Consider the following 25,968-nt stretch of genomic DNA (forward strand, 5'->3'; position numbering starts at 1 on the left):
CACGCCTCCAGAGAGTGAGCTACCTCTAAAGCTGTTTTGAATGTTGTAGGCTTCTTAGCGATGATTTCATCACACATTTCTTGCGATTCAAGACCAAAATGAAAATGATATAAAAGTTCATTTAATCATCATACAATGTTCTGTGAAATTGTTCTGTAGATACAACCGCTGTTTTGCAATTCTGAGGTCAATCGAGCAATCAGAACCAATTTCAGATCGAATGAGTGACGGAGGTGTATTTTCCATACATTTGCTGAAATCTCCACAAACTTCAAATCAAATGCGCCAGCTTATGCAACAAGCGATTGAGCTGAATTTCAGAGATTGATTTTCTCACCCAAAGACACAATCCTGTCTTGTCTAACAACTTTTGTTTCCTGGGCCAGTCTACTGTGACGTCATATGCGCGTGTGCATGATCAAAAAAATCGACTCATAATAATGACACACTGGTGGTATAAGTACCATGGTACAAGAATCTTGAAATGAGTACCGTACCGATTATTGTCTTTATCAAAGATAGTCTTGGAATAATTTTCTTGTCCTCTTGTACCATGGTACAAGTACCACAGGTGTGTCCTTAGTATCAGCCATTCTTTCGCTCATCTATAGATTATACTATGTATAGTAATGCCCACTTAAAACGTTTACAATAATCTGATACTGAGGTGTTGTCTACTGAACGGTTATCAGAGACAGAGAACGAGGGAGTTTATGCAGTTATTCTGACGGGATCCACTTGACCCACCGCCATAGCTTCCATGGAGGATTTTAGGGCATTGGCTAACATCTGTGTAAGAAATGTCATTAGCTCTCCGTTAGCCATCTTGATTATCACGATACCGAAACGAACGCGTTATTCTCGACCGGATAACTTTTGATTTTAAATCCCACTTCTAGCACCAACATGTTAGGTATTTCGGGGTCTCGATAAAGAGTTTAGATTTAGCAACTTTTTATTGTCAATATCTGATGTCGAACGAATTGAAAAACGAGTAATAGAAAACGCCGACGAAACTGCGGTATAACAAAAATCGCATTCTTATTAACTGAAAGGCGGTATTGCCAGAAAATGTGTAAAAAATCCAAGATTGTAAACATATACATAACAAGCGTGGGTTTAATCAAAAGACTGTGTTCAACTCCACAGATATGTATTCTAACTACGGTAACGTGTTTGGACACTGTATGAGAATTTCTAGTGATCACGGACGAGCAAAGGATGGCAGTGCATTATATGGTCATGAGGGCGGCCCATCTGAACAGCGAATTGGAGAAAGAAATCTACATGACTCAATCCGAGTGGTTTTTATCAAAAGAACTATTTGATATGTCGATCAACGATCTCTACATGACTTGAAGGATTTCATCATGGAATACTATATTAAACTCTTTTGTTGCAATAATAAGGTTAGACGTTGCCAAACTGAAGAGTTGGAGATGACGGACCTCAACGAAGTACAAAACTTTCTGGGAATTGTGAGGGTGAGATACACTAGAAATTGGGCAATCCACTTTCAGCGTGCATTGATGACAGATATGTAAATATCATCAGTATAACGGTCTGCTCAACGTGAATAGCAGGCCAAGACTTTGCCTCTTCGTCTGGCATCACGATGATACTTTTATGTCCAGGCGAGACAATTTCCAATCCGAAATTGCCCAGACCGCATCGGAAATCGAACCCAGCTACCCTTAATATGGTCTTGCTTTGTAGCCGTGCGTCTTACCACACGGCTAAGGAGGGCCCCAGTACATTTTTCAAATCAATATCTTCCACATAATGTACATCATACTCACATATGAGTTTTCAGAACATTGTAAATTAAAACTTTGTTCATAAAATAGGAATATTGGTTTTGCATTTCGGGTTCATACATTGGATTTGAGTATCGGATTGGAAAATCATATTGAAATATTCGAATTCAAATTTGAATTGGGATGATTTTGTATGTGGGAATTGAGTACGTATATTGGATACTGGATTGTAAAATGAGACTTGGCAGTACATAATTTAAAAAATGCGTTGTAAATAGTTGTTTACGAAAATTATATGTCAATGGTTTTTTTTCTCTTTTTAGTGAGAGAAGAAGGGTATGAGGTTGAGATATATTAGAAATTGGGCAATTCACTTGCAGAGCATTGGTGACAGATATGCAAATATCATTCGTATAACGGTTCGGTTCAACATTGATCAGTAGTAACATGTAAATTGAACGAAGTACATCAGTAAGAGAAACGCGGATTGGCATGTGCCGCCAATCGAACCGTCAAAAAACAGCAGCCAATCGAGCAAGAGACCTGTCAAGCAGCCGAAACATCGGCACAAATACTGAAAACGGCTCAATTCAATTTAATACCAATGATGGATAAACAAATTTTGAATGCATTTTACATTTGTTATGCAAATCAATGACAGATTATGAAATGCAATTGCTTTGTTTATTGGATTGTATTGTCATGTGATATGACCACATTAAATAGTGAAATGTTAAATTTTACCTGGATAAACCGTTTCTTCCTTTTCATGTGTTGTTCTTTAATAAAGAAGATTGGCTGCAGTGTTGGAAGAGTTACATTTTCTATCCGCGTTTCTCTTATCGAGGTCTCTAGATGGGACCACTTCACTCTATAGATCCATGCACTTAGAGACCTCGATAAGAGAAACGCGGATAGAAAACAAAATATTAACTGTCTTCTAAACACACATCTACATGCACTATGTCCGGAGGAAGTATGCCGATTGCTGTTCTGTCAGTGTTGCGGTGTGAGTGGCGACAAGTGGCGAAATATGCTTCTGTCAGTTGGTGACGCTGGATGCGTACTTTTATGTTTATGCTAATTACACTGCTAGTGAACATTGTTAAATAGCTTAAGAATAAAGGCAAAATATTTTGTCGACATGATCCGTAACACAGTATCACAATTCACGCAACGAAATTTTTGTGAAGCTAGCTCTGCTTCACAAAAATTTCGAAACATTGTTATTACGTTTTGAGGAGCTCAATGTTCTTAATTTCTACTTAGCATAGAACAGTTCGATAAATAGTTTACATAGTGTACATCGAAACTGTTGTTCGGTGTTTAATATACGGTACGATAATAGCGGTAAATGTTTTGCGCTCACTAGTTTTAGTGACAGAAGTGCAATTAACAGTTAATGTCTTCACATAGGAATACTATGCCAGATGTCTTAGTATCTAAATTTCTACATCTATTAACAATTATTGTGATCTTCAAAGCCATAGTCGAATACTAGATACTTGGGCGCTACGTATCTAAGCCTACTGGGTCATGTCGAGGAAATGTATAGGTATAGGAATTAGCACTTCCTAGTCTACAGATGCATAAAGCGGTATTTACCTTCATTGTATACTTTGTGATGTGCTGATTTATTCACCCTGATATTCGAGAGCGCGTTAGCGCTTAGTGAGTCGTGTGTGTCACATCTGGTTGTAGCATGTCAACGTTGCTGTGGTGTGTACCATTTTCCACATCTTAACGTGAGCCGGAGATGACACGTTCGTTCTGTTATCCTTCCATATTATTGTGGGTGACAGCACCGTGGTACAACCCCGACAGTGGTGATGTAAACGTTGGGGATTTAACATCAGATGATGGACGCAGCTAATCCTTAGGTTTCAGCATCTATGGATGTTCATTTGTCTGTTGCGTACGAGTAGCAGATGTGTACGAGTCCCCATGGCTGAACGGTCAGACAGTATCTTCTTCTTCTAAGGAGCTTGTCAAGTGTAGTTCCATGGAGACAGATAAGCAGGTGTTGATCACTGTTGTCGTAAACTTCTGTTGTAATACGTTTCTGTCCTCGTACGACAACTGTGCTGTTTGCTGTTGATGATTTCAAAGCTTGGTCATATTCTCCTTCAGATGAGCAGCAACAATAGCCTGGGATGCTGGGTTTATGTAGTAGCTGTACGTGAAGACTTGATGTGTGCATGATTCCATGGTTAAATGGTCAGATATTTCTTTCTCTTCAACAGGAGCGAGTCTAGGTCGTTTCCACTGGAAATAGATGAGCTGGTGTGGAACACTATTGTCATAGGCTTCTGGTTTAATAAGGACACATCATCGTACAGCATAGAATACGCTACATTCCTTGGATTTGAAGGTTTTATGTTAACGTTGACACGGCACTGCCAGTGTGGGGTTAGGGTAGCGCCAACTCTCGATAGCAAACTCGTTTCTTTTGGAAGGTTAGCTTTAAGCTAAAATAGAGATAGTTTTATTTAGCTATTATTTAAATTTAGTTTGAAAAGGCCCTACTATAGACTTACAAATTTGGTGACCGTTATATTTTGCGCAAGCAAGTCTGGGTTGTGCTCCCGCGACTAAATCGATCGATCGCAACTAATAATATATAATCGTTAGATAACACAATTCATCATATAAATTTTAGGCAACACAATTCACAACTACTTACAATATACAATATTAATGAATTTAACACGAAAGCGTGAACTAAATTTTTCATTTGCATTCAGACTATAACTATTTGGAATAATAAATTTCACTAATAATTCTTCGCACTCTTTTGGTTTAGCTCTGATGACGGTGCAAATCTGCTTATTTTTGTTTTCATCTAGCTTGCTGACGTTTCTCCGTCAGTTACATCAATTTTCTTCTCTTTGCGCACTGTCATCGGGAAGCATAGCGCTGTGCCGGCCTGGGTTACCGAAACGAGGGGTCTTGTCGGCACATACCCCCGCCCGTAAACCTTGGTGAGGATCAGGGACATCCGAAACTCCAGGGAGAGGTTTACGTTCCTCCACGACATCTAGAACAGCTAGCTTCACGGCTGCTCTTCGGATAACGCCTGTCGATGTTCGGACCAAAGCTTGCCGCACTCTACCATCTCGTCCGGGGTAGACCTCTTCGACTCGGCCGCGAATCCACTGGTTCTTTGCCTTCCCATCCACCACTAAGACCAGGTCTCCTACCGCAATATCTTTGACGTCCTGGAACCACTTACATCTGCGCGTGATGACCGGCAGATATTCTTTCAGCCACCGATTCCAGAACTCGCCGGTGATGTACCTGGCTAGCTTCCAGCTGCTACGAAGAGTCGAACGAACGTCCAAGTTCTCCGTAGCCAGGAATTTCATTCCAGAGGAATTGCCCAACAAAAAGTGGTTGGGCGTCAGGGCCTCTTGATCTGCAGACTCAAGCGGAACGTAGGTCAGAGGTCTAGAATTGATCATTGCCTCCGCCTCGAGCAGAATCGTTTCCAACGTTTCGTCGTTCGGTCTGCGTGGTCCATCTATTATTGCCCCGATCGCCACCTTAACTGAACGCACAAGTCTCTCCACGCTCCACCCATGTGCGGAGTAGCGGGTGGGATGAACTTCCAGGTTGTCTGCGCTGTGGTGAACTTCTCGGTCAGGGCTTTCTTCGTTTCTTCGGTAAGCTTGTTCAACTCGTTGCTGCTTCCCTTGAAACATGTGGCATTGTCTGTCCAGAATTCCCTTGGAAGTCCGCGGCGGGAAACGAAGCGTTGAACAGCCATGATACATGACTCCGTGCTCAAGGAGTGTACCAGCTCCAGATGGATTGCTCTGGTAGTCAGGCAGGTGAATAGGGCCACCCACCGCTTGACGTTGCTTCGGCCTATCTTGACGAGCACTGGGCCGAAATAGTCCAACCCGGTGAACGTGAACGGTTGGTTGAACGCTGCCAGACGCATTTCGGGAAGCGGAGCCATCGCAGGTGGTTTTGGAGCCGACTTTGCGATGCGGCACACTACGCAGTTACCAGCTACCTTATCCACCAATCTTCTTAGCATCGGGATATCGAAGCGCTGGCGAATCTCATTAACAACCGTCTCTCGGTTGGCGTGACGGAAACGGCGGTGGAACCAGTCAACGATGAAGAAAGTGATCGCATGCTGCTTGGGGAGAATTACAGGAAACTTCGCTTCCATCGCTACGTAGGGGGCAGCTTCGATTCGACCACGACTCCGCAGAATTCCTCTCTCGTCAATGAAAGGCCATTTCGAGTAGATATTGCTGGACTTCTTCACCACGACGTGGCGGCGATCCGGCGGACCTTGAGATGTAGCGAGAACGGCGACTTCATCAGGGTAGGCCTCGACTTGGGCTAACTTCCACAGCATTTCTTCTGCTCGCCGTAGTTTGTCACTGTTGAGAACGCCAAGCTCCAACGCAAGTCCTTGCTTCTTTCTGCGAATGTTGTCGACGAAACGCAGTACGTAGGCTGTTGCACGGTGTAATTTGGTCCAACTGCTAAACCGAGCTAAATCCACAATCGGATCGAAATGTGCAAAGAGAAAGTGTGCAGGTCGTAGCTCTTCGTCAGTTGAAGTGATCGTTCGTTGTTGCGGCCAGTCCTCTTCAGGGTCTTTGAGGAAGGTTGGCCCCTGGAACCAAGGGCTGTCCATGGTTAACTGCGGACTAGATCCCCACTTGGTAGCTAGATCGGCGACGTTGAGCTTCGTAGGCACCCACCTCCACTCACGTTGCTCTGTGGAAGTCAGGATTTCACCGACGCGGACGGCGACAAACTTGTGAAAGCGCCTGTGATCATGGGAGCGAATCCACGCAAGTACCGTACCCGAATCACTCCAGCAGAAGCGACGGCTGATCGTGAAACTGTGCTGGTTCTGGATGGTCTCTAACAGTCGAACGCCGAGGACGGCTGCTTTCAGCTCGAGTCTAGGGATAGAGAGCGTTTTTAGCGGAGCTACTTTGGTCTTGGCGCCGACGAGCGCCACTTGTATACCACTGTCTGTCTCCAGGCGAAAGTGCACTGCGCAGGCGAATGCTGACTCGCTGGCGTCGACAAATAGATGTACTTGAAGACCGTCGAGACTTGCAGGGAAGGGCGAGCGGAAATAGCACCGAGGAATGCGAAGCTCACTCAGTCGTCCGAAGAGATTTGACCACTGCTGCCACCGCTCATATATGTCCTCCGGTATCTGTTGATCCCACTCCGTTCCTTTCGCCCAAATGTCTTGTAACAGAATTTTACCGTGTACGAGGAAGAAGGCGATGAACCCGAGAGGGTCGAACAAGCTCATCACAATCCTGGCGATTTCCCTCTTTGTTGGAATGTGGCCTTCGGCGAGTATGGACTGTAGATCTTCCCTCAGGCCGAACATGTACACGAAGACATCGTCGAATGGAATCCACTTCATGCCGAGCACCGATTCCAGCTTTTCTCCTCGTTCTAGGTCCAGGTTCTTCGGCTCAATTTCGCATGTCGCACCGATTCCCTCGAGAACACCTGCTTCGTTGGACAAGAAGTGACGCAGCGTGAAACTAGCCAGAGAGTGGACCAACAACCTCGTTGACGACCTCGATCGCCTCCTGGACTGTCTCGAAGCTGTCCAGGTAGTCATCCACGTAGTGCTTGTTTTTGATAGCCGCGGCCGCCCGCGGATATTCGCCTGAACACTCTTCCGCGTTGAGGTTTTTGACATACTGTGCAGAGGTTGGAGAACAGGTCGAACCAAACGTGGCGACGTCCATCACATACACCCTAGGTGGATCCGACGGGTTGTCGCGGAACAGAAACCGTTGCGACTGGCAGTCGGGTGCTCGAATCTTTATTTGGTGGAACATCTCCATGATATCTCCACACACGGCGACTGGAAACTGGCGAAACTGACGGAGAACTTGCGGAAGCGGGGACAGTAGGTCCGGGCCTTGAGCAGCTTGGAGTTGAAGGAAACGTTGTTCTTTTGGCTGCTGCATCCCAGATTAGCCGCACCTTGCCGGGTTTTCTGGGGTTCGTAACGACGCCCAACGGGAGATACCAGACTTGTTCAGCTGCTACGGACGTCAGTTCAGCCAGGCTTGCTTTGTGGGCGTATCCCTTACGCTCGTATTCCACGATCTGCTCTCGCACTCGTCGTTCCAATTCTGGATTCTGCTGCAGCTTTCGCTCTAGCGCCTCCAACCGACGTACAGCCATGGGGTAGCTATCAGGAAAACTGTGATCGTCCGCTCTCCAAAGCAGTCCGGTTTCGTACCCCGATCCAGAGGGAACGCGGCGCGTTGTGTCCACCAGCAGCTGTCTAGCACGCTTATCTTCTTCCGACTCCGGAATCTCACGAGGACCCGAAACGCCTGCAGTCTCCAAGGTGAAGTAGTCACGTAGCTGTTCGTTCAACTCTCGATCCGGATCAGATACCGCTCCGACATGAAAGCTAACGATTGCCGTTTGCGGCGGCTGACCGGGTATGCAGCCATAGATGCTCCACCCAAGTCTACATTTCGCCCCGATCGGATCCTTCGGTCCTCCTTCTCGCAGCTTCAGCGGGACGCACAGTCTGAGATTGTCTAGCCCTATCAGCAACTTAGGTTGGACGAGTTCGTAGTCCTCCAGGGGAAGACCACGAAGGTGAGGAAACCGATGAGCCAGTTCCCCATATTTCAGAGATTGCGAAGGTAGAACAAGCCGGCTGACCGTACGAGCATCCACCAGCTTGTGCCGATTGGCGGAACCCTTTCCGGCGATTTCGACCTGGACACGGTGTGATTTCGCCTCTTTCCGCTGTACGTTGCCGGTCCATTGGAGTGTTAGTGGCTCTAGCTGACCTCTGACTCCTAGCTGCTTCGCGACTGATTCCTCCAACAGAGTGTAGGAAGAGCCCTCATCGATGAAGGCGAATATTGGTTGGGAGGAGATGTCGCTGAAAAGAACGATGGGCACGATGCGAAAGAGTGGCCATTTTAAATCGTCCGACAACACGTGACTCGCTGACATTCCTACGTTTCCCGAGGGGGGATTGGAGGTGTGTAGGAGGGTGTTGTGCTTTTGCCTACAACCTTCGACGCCGCATCCATTCCATGAACGACACGGCCATTTGCCGTGGTTATTCAGGCACGTCCGACATAAACCCTTCAGCTGAACAAGTTTCCAGCGTTCGTCCAAAGTCGCACCCTTGAACTGATGACATTCTGTCACCCGATGACCGCTCCGACCGCACGCTGCGCATGGCTTGCTAGCCTTCGTGTTGACTGGAGAATTTAGCCCGCCGGTTGCTCCAGGGGTAGCTGATCCACCGGACGCGGAAAGGGGGATTCGTTCACCGGAATGTGCGTAGACGTTTCCGGTTTCCCTGGACTTTCGCTTGTCATTTCTTGCTGTTGCTTTTTCTCCTGGGAGCTCGAAAGACACCTCACTCGCCGCCGTTACCAGCCCGGCCATGAAGTCCCCGAATGTTTCGAGGGTCGCCGGCTGGTTTTTGTTCTTGTAGATTGCCCAGTCGAGTCGCATTGAACCAGGCAGTTTCTCTACAAGCTCCTGCATCAACGCCGGATTCGAAAGATGGTCCAGCTGGTTTGCTGCTTTGATATGGTCGACCAGATTTTGCACCGAGAGACCGAATTGGATCAGTGTTTCCATTCGATCGTGCGTAGGAGCTGGAACCTGGCGGATCTTCGTCATCAGAGTACGGATAAGCAGCTCTGGTCTGCCGTAAAGCGTACGCAGGGTCTGAATGACGTGCGGTACACTTCCTGGTAGGAGAAGTCGGCTGCGAACCGACTCCAGCGCGTTCCCCTTCAAACATCGTTGAAGACGGACTAGATTCTCCGCTTCTGAGTATCCACAGGTTGCTGTGGACTGTTCGAAGTTGCTGATGAAGATAGGCCAGTCTTCTGGATTCCCTCCAAAGGTAGGAAGCTCCTTTCCCAGAACCTGCCGCGCAGCGATTTGCACCTGTGTGAGCATGTGAACCGGTGGACGAATGGGCAATGAGCGTTGCAAAGGATTTTGCGTCAATTGACTTGGCGCGTTCGGAAAGCGGGGAAAGTCCGGCCCGACCGGAAGCGCTCCGATACCAGGGTACTGAAATGCTGGGTCCGCGGGATGTTCCCGTGGATCGTGATCGGCAGATTGTCTTGACGAGCGCCGCAAAGGATTTTGCATCATTTGAGCTGACGCGTTCGGAAAGCGGGAAAGGTCCGGCACGATCGAAAGCGCTCCGATATCGGGGTATTCGAGTGCTGGGTCCACAGGATTTTCTAGTGGATCGTGATTGGCAGGCTGTCGTTGTCCATTGCCGTCGTCCCCTAGTTCTCCTTTGGATCTTCCAACACCGTTCTGCAAATCTAGCCACTGTTTCACCTTCTCGCTTGAATCCTGGACCGAACCACTTCTGCTGCTCGTCAACGCCGCTTCTCGGATGAGAGCCTGGCGTTTCTCGAGCGACTCCTTCCGAATCTGCATCTTCTTCCGCTTCAACTCCAGCTCTTCCTGCAGTTTTCGCTCGCGCATCTCACTTTCCTCTTGCGCTAGTCGCCGTTTTTCCTCCAGTCGGCGTTCCTCTTCGGCCAACTGGCGCCGTCGAATATCTTCTTGCTCCTGTAGTGCTTCTTCTTGCAGCCGCTGCTCTTCCGCGACGAGCTTTAACTCTTCATCCAATATCTTCGCCCGGATACTGGACGAGACACTCTTCGGTGGATCAGCAGCCGTTTTCCCCCTTTTCGACGTTGTTCTAGAACTTCCTTTCGCGGCTTTCTTCTTCGTCTTGTCGTCCCCGGGGACTTGGAGGGCCCCTCCGGTAGAAGGTCCCTGCTTGGCCATGCACTTCCCACAGACATACCTTATGTCGGGTTGTTTCACGCTCCCATCGACTCCAGCACATCCGAAGTGCTCCCATAGCTTGCAGGCGCTGCACTGGACCATCTCGCTCTCCGCTGTATCGGGCCGATCGCAGGACTGACAGTTCCGTGGGGCGTCCGGGTTTTGGGATTTTTCACCATCCATCCTTGCTTGCTACCACAAATTTCTTAAAGAATGTGGGGTTAGGGTAGCGCCAACTCTTGATAGCAAACTCGTTTCTTTTGGAAGGTTAGCTTTAAGCTAAAATAGAGATAGTTTTATTTAGCTATTATTTAAATTTAGTTTGAAAAGGCCCTACTATAGACTTACAAATTTGGTGACCGTTATATTTTGCGCAAGCAAGTCTGGGTTGTGCTCCCGCGACTAAATCGATCGATCGCAACTAATAATATATAATCGTTAGATAACACAATTCATCATATAAATTTTAGGCAACACAATTCACAACTACTTACAATATACAATATTAATGAATTTAACACGAAAGCGTGAACTAAATTTTTCATTTGCAATTTTTCATTTGCATTCAGACTATAACTATTTGGAATAATAAATTTCACTAATAATTCTTCGCACTCTTTTGGTTTAGCTCTGATGACGGTGCAAATCTGCTTATTTTTGTTTTCATCTAGCTTGCTGACGTTTCTCCGTCAGTTACATCAATTTTCTTCTCTTTGCGCACTGTCATCGGGAAGCATAGCGCTGTGCCGGCCTGGGTTACCGAAACGAGAGGTCTTGTCGGCACTGCCAGTTTTGTTTGAGAACGAAGTTTCTTTGATATAGTGACTTTGTGTCGGACGGCGAGGTTTCACTTTGCGTTGTTTTGGGTCCTCCAGCTCAATCCGTTTGCCGAGTTGTGTGGTCATTTCGACTCGTTGTCGGCAATTTTAAGTTGCGTACATAGCTTGGAAATGATATTTTAATCTTCTTTGAGATCCTTAGCGTGGTATACTCCGGTCGCACCTGTTTTAACGTCTTCCAGCAGGTACATGTTTTGACTGTGGACTTTTTTGATGAAAGCTGGAACGAATTTATGTCCGAGTTTCTTCGTCTTTTCTTCAACAGCCGATGATAGCCTGAAAGAGCGTCTCCACACCAGATCTCCTATCATAAATGATCTTTTTCTAGTTCGTAAGTCGTATCGTTGCTTGCTTTTCTCGTGCGCTTGTTGGATTCGAGTAACGATAAACTTCCTTATGTTTTCTACATTGGCGTAACTAATGAAAAATCTTAGGGGGGGCTAACTTTTTTTTAAACTTTTCTATTTTAGCACTCATAACACTGGAAGTTTACCAGTTTCGCTCGATTCAACTGATGTATATTGTTGGTCTACCAGATATCAATGGACGACTTAAATATTTCAAATGTTGTTCGTAGGATTCCCAAAATGGTTCAGAAAACCATAGGTGTTGCGCTCCCCGTAAATAGAATGTGAAGCACAATCCTGATTTTTAAAGGATTTTTTGATTTGCTTCGAACCTAGAATACATTATAAATTAAGTATTAGTTAGTTAAACTCTCTTAGCCAATTCAGTGGCCTGACAATTCCTACGAGCTTTCAAACAGCGATCTGACCACAACAAACTAACCTTTCTTTTCTGTTAGAACAACTTCTAGGATGATTTAAAAAATCAGTTTTACATCCCAATACAACTTAATTTAATTTTCAATTTAGTAAAAAAAAAATGCAACAAATTAACTTATAAGAGCATTTGTTAACACATAGGAACATTTACCGTGGGGCATCGAAATCCGTACACTTAAGCACCGTACACTTAAGTCATTAGAAAATAGGAATAGAATGTAAATAGAATGTTTGTCATTGACACAGGCGCATGAAGGCTTCTACTTTTGAAGTTTTTCACAACTACGAAAAACATGATAAAATAATGAATTAAATCAACTAGGTAACACATCTTTTCTCTCAATAGGTCTGTTTCACGCCTACTGCGACATTTTCACTGGTTTCATTGCTGCAGTGACAATAGGAGTTTAGAGAATTAAATAGTATGCGGAGTTTCTAAAATCCACCCGAAAGAATACAAAGTTCTTTTTATTCAACTTTAGTTACCTCTACTTGAAATCTAAAAGTTTTACCGAACCTTTCTCAAGAAGCCTACAGTGATAATTTAAATGCGCTGCAGCTTTAAGGATTGGTATTAGTTAGGAATCCCAGGTTAGGAAGGCTAAGATCATACGCTCGATTTAGATAACAATTACTCACAAAACCCTGGAAAAACTTGCAAACCTCAAGGAATTGTCCATTATCCATTAAGTACTTGTAATACTGATAAATAATATATTTTTTATTCACTTGTTGATGAGGTATTTCCTTTGGTATTTCATAAGTTATAACGTGTTTTGAGGGGTCCAGATTTTGTCGTGAGCTAAGCCTTAAAACAATTGCTTGAAGTTTAAAAACTTGTGCGAATAGATTTAACTTGCTGTAGTGTTTCGAAGAGAGGGATTGGATAATGAAGCCCAACCTTTCTCTGCATTTACCCCCGTATATAATCCGTGGATTAGATATGTGCAATACTTATACAAAGTAACAAATTTTCTAGGGGGGGCTAGCCAGATCCTAGGTGGGGCTATAGCCCCCCCTAGCCCCCCTGTAGTTACGCCAATGGTTTTCTAGTCGCTGTATTCTCTTGTCTTGTTCTTGCTTGATGTCCGCCGGATAGTTGAGATTCTGCTGTGCATACTGTTCGGAAAATAGTACTAAATCTCTGCCAAAGTTGGCAAAATGTGGACTACAACCCAGAGTCTCGTGTTTAGCTGAGTTAATGGCGGACACAATCTGCTGAAGGTGTTCATCCCATCGTCGGTGATCGTCTTCCACCAATGTACGAACACAAGTTAATAGTGTTCTGTTGACCCGTTCTGCATTATTGCACATCGGTGAGTAGAACGCCGTTTTCATGTGCTGGATTCCGTATCTGTTTAGTAGACCGTGGAAGCCTTGTGACCTGAATTGTGCTCCATTGTCACTGAGTATGATGCGTGGAACCGAAAAGCGCAAGAACACATAGCGTTCTAAAAAATCTACCATCTGTGCTGCGTTGGCTGATCGAAAAGCCTCTGCGACGACATATTTAGTTACCCAATCTGTGATAACAAGTAGAACTGTGTTCCCAGATCGAGAACGAATCATGGGACCAACCCAGTCAATGGACAACATTTCCCACGGTAGCTTTGCTGGTTTTGCGCCTCCCATCGCTGGTGTCAGTGGGACATTTGGAGCCTTGCATGCCTTGCAAACTGCACAGTTCTTCACGTAGCGGCGAATGTCCAGTGCCATTTTCGGCCAGTAGTAGTCTATCTGAATCTTCTGAAACGTTCGATCGAATCCTAGATGTGCCGCGGTCGGTATTGTGGGGAATAAAGTGAGTCCGAAAAATGCATTTGCATTTGTTGGTTACATTGATGGATAAAGTGGAACGTATTTCTTATTTCATGATAAAAATAATGAAATATACAAAAATATTCAAAAATGACATTAATAGAATAAATGATAACGAATTTGAAATTCAATCGTAGTTGGCATTTGAAATGCCAGCATACTAAGAAGCTAATGAGAAGAAATTTGAAATTCAATCTCAGTAGGCTGACAGGAACGGTGAAAATAAACGATCATTCAGTGTTCTGTTTTCGAGACGTGAACATGCGAATTATCCTTCGGTGTTCCGCGCTTGTTTTAGTCGGTAAGAGGCAAATCGGAAGACGAATTTGCTTGGCTACGACAATGACGTAGTCGTTGCTCCCTACAAGGTAAGAGAGTTCAGCAGTAGAAGAAAAGCTAAATGAGGCAAAAAAATATGGTAAGCCTCCGACGTAAAAAACATGGCAAAAAAAAAGATAAGCTATGATTGGTGAAGGGTAAAAAAAAGGTAAACCCCAGACGAGATATGGCAAAAAATAATGGTAAGCCTCAAAAAGCCCGGTAAGCCTGAAAAAAATGGCAAAAAATAATGGTAAGCCATGCCATACAAAAAGGCAAAAAAAAAGGTGAGCCTAAGTTGGAAAAGAGAACGGCAAAAAAAAGATAAGCCATGATATGCTAAGGGCAAATAGAAAGAGAGAGAGAGAACGCGAGAAAATAATATGGCAAAAAAATTAAGAAAAGTCATGAAAAAATTACACACATATAAAAAAAATTAAGGGTGTCAATAGGCGAGAGAGATTCTTGACAGAATAGTGATAAAGAAAAAAATTGATTGTGTTTCAATGAGCAAAATAAACAATATTGAGAAATATAAAAAACGAAGGTCTACCATTTCAAGATCAGTTACCAGTTATGTTTGGAACTCATCCGCTATGCAGCGCGTTATATTGACAGTTACATTGGCAGTTCGGTTGAATATCTTGACATCTATAAGATTTGGAAAGTTGTCTTCTACAGAGTCGTTGAGAAAATCAAAATCAATGAGATGAATATTTGTTAAGTCTTAAATTTATCTGATCGACGGAGCTGTTGTTCAAGATAGTAGGTTGAGTTGAATATCTCTATGTCGGTGAGATTTGAAAAGTTTTCGTAATCTAAAAAGTTGTGGAAAAAAAATTAAAAAAAAAATACTAAATTGAAGATTGTGTTGATTGCAATACATCTGCTTGGTGGCATCAGATTGAATAAGTTTGCCAATTCGGTTAAATATCTCAAAATCTTGGATTTTGATTGGATTTGGATTTGATTTGGATTGGATTTGGATTGGATTTGGATTTGGATTGGATTTGGTTTGGATTTGGATTGGATTTGGATTGGATTTGGATTGGATTTGGATTGGATTTGGATTGGATTTGGATTGGATTTGGATTGGATTTGGATTGGATTTGGATTGGATTTGGATTGGATTTGGATTGGATTTGGATTGGATTTAGATTGGATTTGGATTGGAGTTGGATTGGAGTTGGATTGGAGTTGGATTGGAGTTGGATTGGATTTGGATTGGATTTGGATTGGATTTGGATTGGATTTGGATTGGATTTAGATTGGATTTGGATTGGAGTTGGATTGGATTTGGATTGGATTTGGAGTGGAGTTGGATTGGTGTTGGATTGGTTTGGATTGGTTTGGATTGGTTTGGATTGGTTGGTTTGGATTTGGATTGAGTTGGATTGGTTTGGTTTGGTTTGGATTGGGTTGGATTGGGTTTGATTGGTTTGGATTGGTTTGGATTGGTTTGGATTGGTTTAGATTGGATTGGGATTGGGTTGGATTGGTTTGGATTGGTTTGGATTGGGTTGGATTGGAGTTGGATTGGATTTGGATTGGATTTGGATTGGCTTTGGATTGGATTTGGATTGGAGTTGGATTGGATTTGGATTGGATTTGGATTGGATTTGGATTGGATTTGGATTGGATTTGGATTGGATTTGGATTGGATTTAGATTGGATTTAGATTGGATTTGGATTGGAGTTGGATTGGAGTTGGATTGGATTTGGATAGGATTTGGATAGGATTTGGATTGCATTTGGATTGGATTGTATTTGAATTGGAGTTGGATTGGATTTGGATTGGAGTTGGATTGGAGTTGGATTGGATTTGGATTGGATTTGGATTGGCTTTGGATTGGATTTGGATTGGAGTTGGATTGGATTTGGATTGGATTTGGATTGGATTTGGATTGGATTTGGATTGGATTTAGATTGGATTTGGATTGGAGTTGGATTGGATTTGGATAGGATTTGGATAGGATTTGGATTGGATTTGTATTGCATTTGGATTGGATTGGATTTGAATTGGATTGGATTTGGATTGGATTGGATTTGAATTGGATTGTATTTGAATTGGATTGTATTTGAATTGGAGTTGGATTGGAGTTGGATTGGATTTGGATTTGAATTGGATTGTATTTGAATTGGATTGTATTTGAATTGGAGTTGGATTGGATTTGGATTGAATTTGTATTTGGATTGGATTTGGATTAGAGTTGGATTGGATTTGGATTGGAGTTGGATTGGATTTGGATTGGAGTTGGATTGGATTTGGATTGGATTGGATTGGATTTGAATTGGATTGGATTTGGATTGGATTTGAATTGGATTGTATTTGAATTGGAGTTGGATTGGATTTGGATTGGATTCGGATTGGATTTGGATTGGAGTTGGATTGGAGTTGGATTGGATTTGGATTGGATTTGGATTGGCTTTGGATTGGATTTGGATTGGATTTGGATTGGATTTGGATTGGATTTGGATTGGATTTAGATTGGATTTGGATTGGAGTTGGATTGGATTTGGATAGGATTTGGATAGGTTGGATTGGTTGTGTTGCATTTGGATTGGATTGGTTTGGTTGGATTGGTTTGGATTGGATTGGTTTGAATTGGATTGTATTTGAATTGGAGTTGAATTGGGTTGGATTGGTTTGGATTGGTTTGTATTTGGATTGGTTTGGATTAGAGTTGGATTGGTTTGGATTGGATTTGGATTGGAGTTGGATTGGATTTGGATTGGATTTGGATTAGATTTGGATTGGATTTGGATTGGATTTAGATTGGATTTGGATTGGAGTTGGATTGGATTTGGATTGGATTTGGATTGGAGTTGGATTGGAGTTGGATTGGATTTGGATTGGATTTGGATTTGGATTGGATTTGGATTGGATTTGGATTGGATTTGGTTTGGATTTGGATTGGATTTGGATTGAATTTGTATTGGATTTGGATTGGGTTTGGATTGGATTTGGATTGGATTGGATTTGGATTGGATTTGGATTGGATTTGGATTGGATTTGGATTGGATTTGGATTAGTTTTGGATTGGATTCTGATTGGATTTGTGTAGAATGTGGATTAGATTTGGGTTAGATTGGTTTAGTTAATGGTTTAGTAAATCAATAGTTTCAATAGAATTTAAGGACAGTTTAAGGACAGCGTCAATGCTTTAGTGCCACAAATAATAAATTCACAGCTGTTATTGATATATAAACTACTGCGCCGGTATGAAAAAAAGAATACAATTAAATTTATGTTTTCGTAATAACAGCTCAAAAAAAAAATTTCCTAACCGAAAAAAAGAAAGAGTAGAGACGGTGAATATTGTGGGGAATAAGTGAGTCGGAAAAATGCATTTGCATTTGTTGGTTACATTGATGGATAAAGTGGAACGTATTTCTTATTTCATGATAAAAATAATGAAATATACAAAAATATTCAAAAATGACATTAATAGAATAAATGATAACGAATTTGAAATTCAATCGTAGTTGGCATTTGAAATGCCAGCATACTAAGAAGCTAATGAGAAGAAATTTGAAATTCAATCTCAGTAGGCTGACAGGAACGGTGAAAATAAACGATCATTCAGTGTTCTGTTTTTGAGGCGTGAACATGCGAATTATCCTTCGGTGTTCCGCGCTTGTTTTCGTTGGTAAGAAGCAAATCGGAAGACGAATTTGCTTGGCTACGACAGGTATGTCATGGAATCTACGCATGATCTCATTTCTTAGGCCTACTGGAACTACTCTCTTCCACCGGAATGATTGAGCACCTGTTGCATCCTTTACCGCACAGTTCTTGAAGAGTTCTGTTCCCTGTAGTTTGAAATTCGGATATTTGTCCTGATCCGCTGCCACCGATGTTCGTAACTCCTCGTACCACGTATCTGAGTTGGCTTCCTTGTTTTCGATGATGTTCACTTCCCCTATTCTGCTGAGGCAATCCGGTACAACATTTGTCGAGCCTTTACGGTATTTAATGTCGAACGAAAATGCGTTTAACCTCAAAATCCATCGTGCAAGTCGCGGAGTTGGATTTTTCATTGACTTTAGGTAAGCTAAACTGGAATGATCACAGTGTACCACGAAGTGAGATCCTTCTACGTATCCTCTAAACCTCTCAATAGCCCGAATAACTGCTAGACACTCCTTTTCGGTTACAGAATACTTCTTTTCCGCGGACTGCAGTTTCTGCGACATATACGCGATAGCTTTCTCCTTTCCGTCGTGTTCCTGAGTGAGCACTGCCCCTATTGCGAAGTCCGAGGCATCACACGCTATGGAGAACGGTTTTGTGTAGTCTGGAGTTGCGAGCACTGGAGCGGTACATAATTGTTGCTTCAAAGATTGAAATGATTTTTCACAGTCGTCCGACCATTTAAAGCGTACCTTGGCTTTGGTTTGGTCCGTTAAAGGGGTTGCAATCTTGGAGAAGTCTTTAATGAAGCGTCTGTACCATCCCGCCATCCCCAGAAATCGTTGAATCTCTTTCTTCGTTGTTGGTGTTGGGAAATTCCTTACTGCATCGGTCTTTTCCGGGTCTACATTCCAGCCATTTTCGTCTAATACGAATCCGAGGTATTTGATGCTACGCTTGCAGAAAGTTGACTTAGCCACATTAATTGTGAGACCTGCCTCTCGCAGTCTCCTCGCGATTTCTTGTAGTATTCGTATGTGTTCTGAGAAAGAGTCTGTGGCAATTACCAGGTCGTCAAGATATACGAATACTCGTGGTTCCATGTCAATAAACAAAAAGTTCATCACTCGCGACAAGGCTTGACTGGCTGTTGATAAACCGAAGGGCACTACCTTAAATTGGTAGTGTCCTCTTTGAGGTATAGTGAACGCAGTTTTTGGACGATCCTTCTCCGACAATGGGATTTGCCAAAAGGCTGCTTCCAAGTCAATAGAAGATAGATATTTTGATCCTCCGAGGTTATTCATGATTGAATCAATGTGTGGAGTTGGATAAGCTTCGGGTACTACTATTGTGTTTAGCTTTCGTGCATCCAAGCATAGCCTCATACTTCCATCCTTTTTCTTGACGGTGACAATCGGGTTATTCCACGGACAACAGTTGGTCTCTTCTATCACGTCCATGCTGATCATCCGATCCACCTCTTTATTTATGTCGGCCAGTAGAAAACGTGATATTGGATAATATCGTTGTTTGACTGGAGGCGCAACGCCGGTGTCTATTTGGTGTTCATAGGTATTCGTGCGTCCAAGTTTTCCCATGTTATCCGATGTTGGAAATGACGATATTGTTTTTTCGAGTTGCAGCCGTTCTTCTTCGGATAATGATCTTACTTTGTTAAGGTCTACATCACAATCCATTTGTATGCCACAAACGTTAATGTTCACCCCAAAAGCTTGCAGAAATCGACTCCGAAGATTACTACATCCGGAAGTGTTGGGACGCACAGTACTGGAAGCGATCTCCTCCGGTTGTTGTATTCAATAGGTAGGTGTACGTAGAAGTTAGCGTTATGCTGGGTGTTATCCGCCGTGCTTATGGTGCCTTGTACTTGAAACCGTGTTAATCCAAGCTCCGTCGTTAGATTTATGAGGTTACCACCGATGACAGAGCATGTGGCTCCGGAATCCAGTAAGCCTTTCAAAGGTCGGCCTAGTATTGTAACTTCTGCATAGGGTCTCTTATCTGTCGTAATCGGATTTATGATTGTGGAAACTATTTTTCGGAATGCAGGTATGTCTGTTAGATGGGGAATAAGGCCATTTGTGGGTAGAGGTGTGCGCCGCCGCGCCACGCCGCCGCCGCCGACAGTTTTTGGCACGCCGCCGCCGCCGGCATTTTTGCATCGGCGCGCCGCCGTTTAAAATTTTGTCACGCCGCTGATCTATATTTTTCCACGCCGATTCAAATTTGAAGAAGTCCGCAGAATTTTCCGTGGAAATTTCTTATTTCCGTAGAATTTCAGTCGAATTTCCGTAGAATTTCCCGAATGATCCCCACATCCCCCCCCCCAGAGAATTTTCGTAAAAATACCAATGATTTCCACGAGAATTACCGTTGAAATTCTGGAAAACCTCTCCGTAAAAACTCAGAAAAACTGTGAGCGGAAATTCCGAAGTATTTCTCGCTGAAATAGAATTTTTGTCGTTTGGCAGAAAGTAATTTGGCCAAAAGCCACAAGGCCGAAAGTTGTTACACCGAATATGTAGTTTGACCAAGCACATCATTTGACCGAAGTCCATCTAGCCAAAGTTATTTGGTCGAAAATGTTATTTGGTCGACGACCCATTCCTGTTTTAAATGTTTTAGAATGGAACTTTCTAAAAATTTCTTATGGACAATACAAAGAACCTCCCGTAGAAATCCAAAATCCATCCGGAAATTTCGAAATCGAAAATTCGAAAATTTCACATGTAAATTCTGAATTTTAGTGGAACAAGGTCTACTTAATAGTAAAAACAAATTTTCCAAATTTCTCCAGTTTTTTTGCAGCAAGACAATCAACTCAAACAAGTCAAACGAAACACGTTTTCAAAAGAAATTATTGGTGGCCTTCACAACATCATCTTTTTCTTCTTATTGGCAGAGGTTGCATACCCCACTAGCACATTGCCGCCTCGCAGTTTAGTGTTAATTAAGCACTTCCACTGTTGTTGAATGTGCGGTTTATCTAAGCCGGGTTACCATTTTTCATTCATATATCGTGAGGCCAACACGATGATACATTTATATGCCCAGGGAGGTAAAAAAAATCCAACCCGAAAATTTCCTAGACCTGATCGGAAATCGAACCCAGCCACCTTCTGCATGGTTTTGCTTTATGGCCCTGACTCGTAAATTATTATCTCGTAAATATATTATCTTGGGCAGCAGGGACTTTGTCCAAGGGCTTGCGAGTTGTGGCGCCTGCCTAGGATGTGGTGGGGTTTGACAGTGGGCCCTGTTAAACCTCTATAAAAAGCTGCATGTATCCGCAAGTAGGCTCCGCCAAAGCGACCGTGTGCCGCTCAAAGCGCACAAGCCCAAGTCCTGGTGTTAGGTGGGACGCTAAACAGCCCTGACACGACGGCCCTCCGGCGAGACAGGAGGTTTGCGCAGGCCCAATAAGCCGCCTGGAAAACCAATAATTACGAACAATATAAGAGATAATGCGACTCGATATAATCGGCAAAGACCTAGGCGACGAATAAAGGATCACGATTGGAAGCTTGGAACATGGAACTGCAAGTCGCTAGGTTTCGCAGGTTGCGACAGGATGATCTACGATGAATTACATCCCCGCAACTTCGACGTCGTGGCGCTGCAGGAGATTTGCTGGACAGGACAGAAAGTGTGGAAAAGCGGGCATCGGGCGGCTACCTTCTACCAAAGCTGTGGCACCACCAACGAGCTGGGAACCGGCTTCATAGTGCTGGGAAAGATGCGCCAACGCGTGATTGGGTGGCAGCCAATCAACGCAAGGATGTGCAAGCTGAGGATTAAAGGCCGTTTCTTCAACTATAGCATCATCAACGTGCACTGCCCACACGAAGGGAGACCCGACGACGAGAAAGAATCGTTCTACGCACAGCTGGAGCAGACATACGATGGATGCCCACTGCGGGACGTCAAAATCGTCATCGGTGACATGAACGCGCAGGTAGGAAGGGAGGAAATGTATAGACCGGTCATCGGACCGGATAGTCTGCACACCGTATCGAATGACAACGGCCAACGATGCATAAACTTCGCAGCCTCCCGCGGAATGGTAGTCCGAAGCACCTTCTTTCCCCGCAAAAATATCCACAAGGCCACATGGAGATCACCTAACCAAGAAACGGAAAACCAAATCGACCACGTTCTAATCGACGGTAAATTCTTCTCCGACATCACGAACGTCCGCACTTACCGCAGTGCAAATATTGAATCCGACCACTACCTCGTTGCAGTTTGCCTGCGCTCAAAACTCTCGACGGTGTACAACACGCGTCGAAGTCGGACGCCGCGGCTTAATATTGGGCGGCTACAAGACGGTAGGCTAGCCCAAGAATACGTGCAGCAGCTGGAAGTGGCACTCCCAACGGAAGAGCAGCTAGGCGCAGCGTCTCTTGAAGATGGCTGAGAGATATTCGATCCGCCATTGGTAGCACCGCAACCGTTGCACTTGGCACGGTGCCCCCGGATCGGAGAAACGACTGGTATGACGGCGAATGTGAGCAGTTAGTAGAAGAGAAGAATGCAGCATGGGCGAGATTGCTGCAACACCGCACGAGGGCGAACGAGGCACGATTTAAACAGGCGCGGAACAGACAAAACTCGATTTTCCGGAGGAAAAAGCGTCAGCAGGAAGATCGAGACCGTGAAGAGACGGAGCAACTGTACCGCACTAATAACACACGAAAGTTCTATGAGAAGTTGAACCGTTCACGTAAGGGCCACGTGCCACAGCCTGATATGTGCAAGGACATAAACGGGAACCTTCTTACGAACGAGCGTGAGGTGATCCAAAGGTGGCAGCAGCACTACGAAGAGCACCTGAATGGCGATGTGGCAGACGAAGATGGCGGTATGGTGATGGACCTAGGGGAACGCGCGCAGGACATAATTCTACCGGCCCCGGATCTCCAGGAAATCCAGGAGGAGATTGGCCGGCTGAAGAACAACAAAGCCCCTGGGGTTGACCAACTACCAGGAGAGCTATTTAAACACGGTGGTGAGGCACTGGCTAGAGCGCTGCACTGGGTCATTACCAAGATTTGGGAGGAGGAAGTTTTGCCGCAGGAGTGGATGGAAGGTGTCGTGTCCCATCTACAAAAGGGCGATAAGCTGGATTGTAGCAACTACCGCGCAATCACATTGCTGAACGCCGCCTACAAGGTACTCTCCCAAATTTTATGCCGTCGACTAGCACCAATTGCAAGGGAGTTCGTGGGGCAGTACCAGGCGGGTTTTATGGGCGAACGCTCCACCACGGACCAGGTGTTCGCCATTCGCCAAGTACTGCAGAAGTGCCGCGAATACAACGTGCCCACACATCATCTATTCATCGACTTCAAAGCCGCATATGATACAATCGATCGGGACCAGCTATGGCAGCTAATGCACGAAAACGGATTTCCGGATAAACTGACACGGTTGATCAAAGCGACGATGGATCGGGTGATGTGCGTAGTTCGAGTTTCAGGGGCATTCTCGAGCCCCTTCGAAACCCGCAGAGGGTTACGGCAAGGTGATGGTCTTTCGTGTCTGCTATTCAACATCGCTTTGGAAGGGTAATACGAAGAGCAGGGATTAACACGAGTGGCACAATTTTCAATAAGTCCGTCCAGCTATTTGGCTTCGCCGACGACATAGATATTATGGCACGTAACTTTGAGAAGATGGAGGAAGCCTACATCAGACTGAAGAGGGAAGCCAAGCGGATCGGACTAGTCATCAACACGTCGAAGACGAAGTACATGATAGGAAGAGGTTCAAGAGAAGACAATGTGAGCCACCCACCGCGAGTTGGCATCGGTGGTGATGAAATCGAGGTGGTAGAAGAATTTGTGTACTTGGGCTCACTGGTGACTGCCGAAAATGATACCAGCAGAGAAATTCGGAGGCGTATAGTGGCTGGAAATCGTGCATACTTTGGACTCCGCAAGACGCTTCGATCGAATAGAGTTCGCCGCCGTACCAAACTGACCATCTACAAAACGCTCATTAGACCGGTAGTCCTCTACGGACACGAGACCTGGACGATGCTCGTGGAGGATCAACGCGCACTCGGAGTTTTCGAAAGGAAAGTGCTGCGTACCATCTATGGTGGGGTGCAGATGGCGGACGGTACATGGAGGAGGCGAATGAACCACGAGTTGCATCAGCTGTTGGGAGAACCATCCATCGTTCACACCGCGAAAATCGGACGACTGCGGTGGGCCGGGCACGTAGCCAGAATGTCGGACAATAACCCGGTGAAAATGGTTCTCGACAACGATCCGACGGGCACAAGAAGGCGAGGTGCGCAGCGGGCAAGGTGGATCGATCAGGTCGAAGATGACTTGCGGACCCTCCGTAGACTGCGTGGCTGGCGACGTGTTGCCATGGACCGAGCCGAATGGAGAAGACTCTTACATACCGCACAGGCCACTTCGGCCTTAGTCTGAAATAATAATAATAACTGTTGTTGAATGTGCGGTTTATCTAAGCCGGGTTACCATTTTTCATTCATATATCGTGAGGCCAACACGATGATACATTTATCCAACCCGAAAATTTCCCAGACCTGATCGGAAATAGAACCCAGCCACTTTCTACGTGGTTTTGCTTTATGGCCCTGACTCGTAAATTAGTTCATCCAGAAATTGCTTCAATCATTCACTCAAAGATTTCTTCAGGTATTCCTTCAAAAATTTCTCCAGAAAATGAAATTGGAAATTCCTTCAAAGAGACATTCTAAGAATTGTTTCGAAATAATTCCCCTCAGGAATTCCTTCGGAACTTCCTCTGAAATTCCATAAAAATTCCTTTAGGTATCCTTCGTAAAATACTTTGGAGATTTTTGCAGATATTCTTTTAAAATTTCTTCGAAAATTCGACCGATTTTAATTAGTAATTTCTTTCGAGGAAATTTAGTAAACTTCTTTGTTTTTGGAATTTTTTCGGGAATTGCTTCAGAACTTCGTACGGATATTCTTTCAGAAAATCATTTGACGATTCCCTTGTAAATTCTTTTACGAGTTCCTTTAGCACATTTCTCGGAAATTTGAATGTCTTAATTAATGAGATTTTCAGCCCACGGCTGGCTCATATCAGATTCCTCGGAAATGTTTTAAGGAATTCTTTTAGAATTTCGTTCGGAAATACAGACAATGAAAAAGTATAAAACTGCTAATGGCGCTCCAGTTCATGTGACCAACATCTACTCTGCTCAACTCACATATTAGTCCCATACCGTTTTTTTTCACATACTGAGATAATAGCTATTGAAGTTCCAAATCGCATCTCCCATATGAAACTTTTAAAAAATCTAATAAATTGAAACATCATCGTATCTTTCTGAAATTTTGCTAAAGTTCATCATTCGCTGGATTGCCGTAAAGCGATTTAGTTTGATCGAAACATTGTTTAGTTTTGAGCAATTAGTTCATGTAAATTCTTAGTGGGTCTGTTATGCGGGTACTTTCAATATGTGACTATGACTTGGTTTTTTTTTCACTCATTGTTATGATTTATGGAAGTACATAAGAAATGAACCCTATTCATTGGGTTAACTCAAAAGTGCCGAAAAGTCAAATGGGACTGTTATGCAAGTGGCGGCAGTATTGTACTCATACATAGCAGCCAAAAAACCGATAGTATAAGTGTCAAACTGATGTTGTTGATGCAACCAATCATACACTACAACATGATAGGCAACATATGCCAAGTTAAGCTTATTGAAGCCAAATAATTTTAAATGGCAAAATAATTTTCATGGTTACAGCGCCAATAGCGTTTTAGTACTTATGCTCTATTGGGAATATATTCCAAAAATGCTTCGGATTTCTTTGAAATCTTTGGAGATTTTTTAGGAATTCATTCGAAAATTCATTTACAAAAACACCTTAAGGAATTATTCTGGATATTCTTAGGAATATTCCTTTGGAGGTTCCTTCGAAAATTTCTTTTCTAAGGAAATTTTAATAAATTACTTAACGAATTTC

At 44.0% G+C, this 25,968-nt stretch overlaps 2 protein-coding genes across 3 annotated transcripts in view; both read right to left on the reverse strand.

Annotated features, from left to right (window-relative positions):
• Positions 1–25,968, reverse strand: part of LOC134206443 (amidophosphoribosyltransferase-like) — a 105,801-nt gene that overhangs the window by 33,163 nt on the left and 46,670 nt on the right. The gene's annotated exons all lie outside the window — the stretch shown is intronic.
• On the reverse strand, positions 4,631–7,504 carry LOC134207184 (uncharacterized). Its single transcript, XM_062682910.1, has 3 exons — positions 7,312–7,504; positions 5,315–7,259; positions 4,631–5,264 (listed from the first exon to the last, which is right to left on the reverse strand). Exons 1-3 carry the CDS (start codon positions 7,502–7,504, stop codon positions 4,631–4,633), a joined length of 2,772 nt encoding a protein of 923 aa, XP_062538894.1.

Source organism: Armigeres subalbatus, chromosome 1 (assembly GCF_024139115.2).
Source record: "Armigeres subalbatus isolate Guangzhou_Male chromosome 1, GZ_Asu_2, whole genome shotgun sequence".
Lineage (NCBI taxonomy): Eukaryota > Metazoa > Arthropoda > Insecta > Diptera > Culicidae > Armigeres > Armigeres subalbatus.